At 39.8% G+C, this 4,653-nt stretch overlaps 1 protein-coding gene across 1 annotated transcript; it reads left to right on the forward strand.

Moving 5' to 3' along the window:
* The first annotated feature begins 236 nt into the window (after window positions 1–236).
* On the forward strand, window positions 237–3,771 carry sdf2 (stromal cell-derived factor 2). Its single transcript, XM_010777847.1, has 3 exons — window positions 237–488; window positions 1,527–1,723; window positions 2,682–3,771. The coding sequence occupies exons 1-3, from the start codon at window positions 305–307 to the stop codon at window positions 2,979–2,981; spliced, it is 681 nt and encodes a 226-aa protein (XP_010776149.1). The 5' UTR covers window positions 237–304; the 3' UTR covers window positions 2,982–3,771.
* The last annotated feature ends 882 nt before the right edge of the window (window positions 3,772–4,653 follow it).

A 4,653-nucleotide genomic window follows, 5' to 3' on the forward strand; every position in this document is an offset into this window, starting at 1 on the left:
TAAAATAAAATACTATATAAAAATTGGTTGTCAAAGCACCTTGAGCTGCACCTGGTGTATGAAAAGTGTTAAACAATTAAAGATGTGTCATCATCATTATCATCAATATATTGCACAAAATACCAATTAAACAAAAAATAAGTACAAATATCACAGTAAGGTATTAGCAGTGACTCCTCCCAGCCGCTAGGGGCGCTGTCCTCGAGCCTCTTCCTGCCATACTTGCCTCTTCACTGACGTAGCGTAAAATAATACAAATCTCACAGAGGCATCAGCGGCATTTTGCTCGGGATCTTTTGTAGGAATGGGTATTTTAGATTGTGCTGTTTCTCGACAAACTTTACCAACCTTTTTATTATATCTATGCTGTATATTTGGACCGTCCCTCGGCACTGAGCTGAGTTTTTTGACATGCGGATCTGTCATTAAACTGTTAAATGTAAAGCACAATGTGAGACTTCACTCGCACGACGTACGCTACGGCTCCGGTGAGTATTTTTTTACTGCGATTGTTAAACATTAATACAAATTGTGTTTCTCTACTTTGACATCATCTACTATTGCCCTGCTATGTAATCAAAGCGAATGTTTAAAGAAAATTGGAAACTACTGATGTGTACAAAGGTTAATCAATGTTCTTATTCATGTTGACCCCATTATGTATTATTCACAGTCACAGTGTTTTTATATAAAGGATGTGTAACCTAAAACCTCTTTAATGCATAGTTAACACATTTATTTACCAAAAATTCACAAAGATACATCAAATGTTAAGTTAAGGGAGATAAAGACCCCATTTATACCTCTTATTATCATGTCATCTTTTTCGTATCTGCTAATCTTACATGGATAATGATGTAAACATTATTTTATTTGTTTACCATTTGTCATTATATTGTTTTGTTGAAAGGAAATGAGAAAATACCTATTTCTTCATACAAAGGTTAACAGCATTCATTTGATATATCATTTATGTTAACTCTATTACGTGTCAATTCCAACTGTGGCACATAGGCTACTACATTAAAGAGTGGATACATAAAACCACTATTAGATGATTACCTATTAACTGGTGACTAAAGACAGTATATGAACAAGATCAGCGTTTGGATTTCCTTTATGAAAACCACACCCTTTTCCTTAAAGCATAGTAACAAATTAGCCCGAGTATGCACAGAAATGTATATTACAAATCTAAGGTGGTTGTCAAACGTCAATCTTATTTCTTCAAATAAATAGTTGTTAGTTATTCTAGGCTAAAGCCCTCAAAGTGAACCAATTGATCTGCTGCCAACCTGCTGCCAACATGAGTCCTTGGTTTCAAAGTCAGACCTAAAGCAACAATCATTTCAACTTGGTGGGGGTTAAACTGACCTTCACACCGCAAATACAATTAGTAGTTGTATTTTTCGACAGTCTTGATCTTCCTTGGTAAATCACATTTGCTGTTTCTTTCAACATCCCTGGTTCTGTATCTGGTTGGAGTTTCTCTGCTCACCGTGTGCTCTTCTGTGTGTGTGAGACAGGTAGCGGGCAGCAGTCTGTAACAGGGGTGATGACGATAGAGGACAGTAACAGCTACTGGAGTGTCCGTGGGACATTGGACACCTTGTGCCATCGGGGCACCCCGGTCAAGTGTGGGCAAGATATCCGTCTCACCCATGTCAACACAGGCCGTAACCTGCACAGCCACTACTTCGCCTCCCCGCTGTCCTCCAACCAGGTGGGTGGGCTGAAAAGTACATGGGGAGAGGCTCGAGGTTTCGTTTTATATGAAGCATCATGACATAACAACCTGCAGAGATTGGCGCATTTATGTCAATGTCCAAAATGTAGTAGAGCCTTATTCAAGATTTTTGTGTAAATGTTAATATAATACTAAAATATTTAGAATGTATTAGTATCATGCAAAGTTAAAGCCACTCACTGCAGCTCATTGCATTACTAACACAAAGTCTGTTGCAAAATGGTCACATTTATGGAACCCTAGAAAAAATGTTGAGGTTAATCTGAGCTGACAGCAGCTTTTACACTTCAGGAAACGCAACAAACTCTGTGGGAAAACAGCCGCAGGCCTGAAAAAACCTCTCCAAAATTAAGGAAGTGTAAAAACACTGTCAAGCCAAAGTGCTACAGGCTTGGAAGATGTGTACCGTGCCATTTGAGAAATGCTTGTTATTGTTAGACATTTTTATACTGCACAGACCTGTATATTTTCAGTTCAGTATTTTCAGATTGTTATGAACAGTATCAAAATGTCTAACAATAACAGTTCATACTTAGAGTCTAAGTCGAACATTGTTCATACTGTACACAATTAAAGTCAGCTGATAGTTCCAGTTTAGCAGCAGGAGAAATTTAAAGCAAGTTCAAAGATTATAAACACATGTATTATTTATGGCTGTATTAAAATACACTCAAAGTGTGTAGGTGGAGAAAAAGTCTGTGAACATAACTGTACAAGGTGTACACATTAAAAAAATGTTGGCTTTAGGCGAGGGAGACACAATTAGAACAGAACATTATTTAAGAAGCACGACATCGATATATATTTATCCCACACCACTTATGTCTGGAAAGTGGAGAGATAGTAAAACGGACCCAAAAAGCTATCAGAAAACAAGGTACATTACCTTCTCTTATTTTACTTTTCAAATAATGTTTCTCTCACCCGTCCACAGGAGGTGAGTGCGTTTGGGGACGACGGGGAGGGGGACCATCTGGACGAGTGGACGGTTCAGTGTGGGGGATCTGTGTGGAAGCGAGAGGAGGCCGTCCGTTTCCGTCACAAACCCACCGATGCATTTCTGTCAGTGACAGGGGAGCAGTACGGACGGCCGATCAACGGTCAGAGGGAAGTTCACGCCATGGCAGACCCCAGCCAGCACAGCCTGTGGAAGGCAATGGAGGGCGTCTTCATGAAGCCCAGCGAGATCCCCACGGGCAGCCGGGACTATAGCCACCTCCACACAGAGTTCTGAGCTTCACTTTTCTTATTTCTCCCTTCCTATCGTCCCATCTGTTTACCATCGTTCTCTATACCTCTGTCCCGCATAACACATGTACCAGCAACTTATCTAATTTATCCCTCCCATCAACTTTTGACTTTCATATTTCCAGGCGATTTTGCCAAAGTCTTTACATGGAACAGGTTACAATGACTTCAAATGATCAATCCATACCTCTCTCTTACATGTTTTAGGAAACACTACTTGAATCCTCCAAGATCCATCAGCTACACTCAAAACTTTAATAGAATAATAGTTTGCCTTAACAGGGGCAAGAAGACATAAAAGCATGAAAACCGTACAAAGACTAATCTTTGGCTTTACGTCCTCTTAGCTGTTATTTATTGTTAGAAACTTGCCATCAGAAAACACAAGGCAACTCAGAAGGCAGGAGGGTTTTGCAGATAAGTAGAACAAAGTCATCAAGTGAGTGTTGTGTTTTCTAAGACTTTGTTACATTGTTACACTTGTCATATTCCACTCAAACAATTTATAAGCAGTGTTACCAGGATAAATAACTTTTCCCCCCTTTAAGTCAGATTCGGTGTTGCGTATGAAGGATTCCAACACCAACTTACATGAGTGTACGCAGATTAATCTGTTAAGGTGTTTTTTAAAATATGATTTTGATCAGTTTGCTGTGTGCTGGGAGAATAACCATGTAATGCTGTCTCTGCAGTGGATGTGTTAGATCAACTCTGAATGTGTTAGATCAACAGTCATGCAATGAATACCTAATATTAAATGATTTGTATGCATTTAAGTATTCGTGTGTCATCTTTATTGAATTGTCGTCTTCTTTTTCATTTAGCGACCATCACAGTGACTTTTCACAGGTGCCCCTTTCTGCAGGATAACTTGAAACTAATCACTGATGTCATCAATGACTCCTGATAACTGCTTTTCTGATGTAACTATATAATAATTAGATAAAAGCAGTATAGACAGATAATGTACTTTACAAATTCAAACTCCTAATGAATCCACAAATAGGAAATACAATATAAGACCAGATGTCCTGCCTGGGCTTTTCCACTTAGAATAATGTATTGTTGGTCCACTTAATGGCATGTTATGGTTCATAATCTGGTGGTTAATGGGGTTTGAGAGCATCTATTATGAGGCTGGTCTCTGTTGTGTTTGACCTATGCTACCTAATTATCATGATTTACAGTGAGTGCAGATGCCAGCACCGCTCCACAGGACGCTCCTCTCTGACACATGTTGACAAAGGTGTTATTTCACCTCTCTCCTCACGTACTGCCTCCGGCTAAACCGAGTTTTAAGATGCACATCTCAATGGTGGAAGGGTCACCTTTGTATGCATGGCATGTCACACCCGCCAAGGTTAGTTCACTCAAAGCACTTGTGTTTGCAGCGCTACATGACCCGCATGTGTGATGTGAGAAGGGGATGTCAGAGCAGTGAGCTTTCTGCACTTGAAAAGGCTGCTCTTCTGACTCGTGGCTCTTTTATGCACGCTCTGCTACCTGTAGTAAAGGGCGCTCTGGATAAACCATGCTGTGTTCTATTCTTAGGGTTAGTATTTGAAATAACAGAGAGGATGATAACAAATGACAAGTAAAGCAAGAGGCCTGCTTTGTAGTCAGTGTCACAGTCAGAGAAAATGATCCTGCTCATTAAG

The sequence above is a fragment of the Notothenia coriiceps genome, unplaced genomic scaffold, assembly GCF_000735185.1.
Source record: "Notothenia coriiceps isolate Sejong01 unplaced genomic scaffold, NC01 NC01_scaffold00018727, whole genome shotgun sequence".
NCBI lineage: Eukaryota > Metazoa > Chordata > Actinopteri > Perciformes > Nototheniidae > Notothenia > Notothenia coriiceps.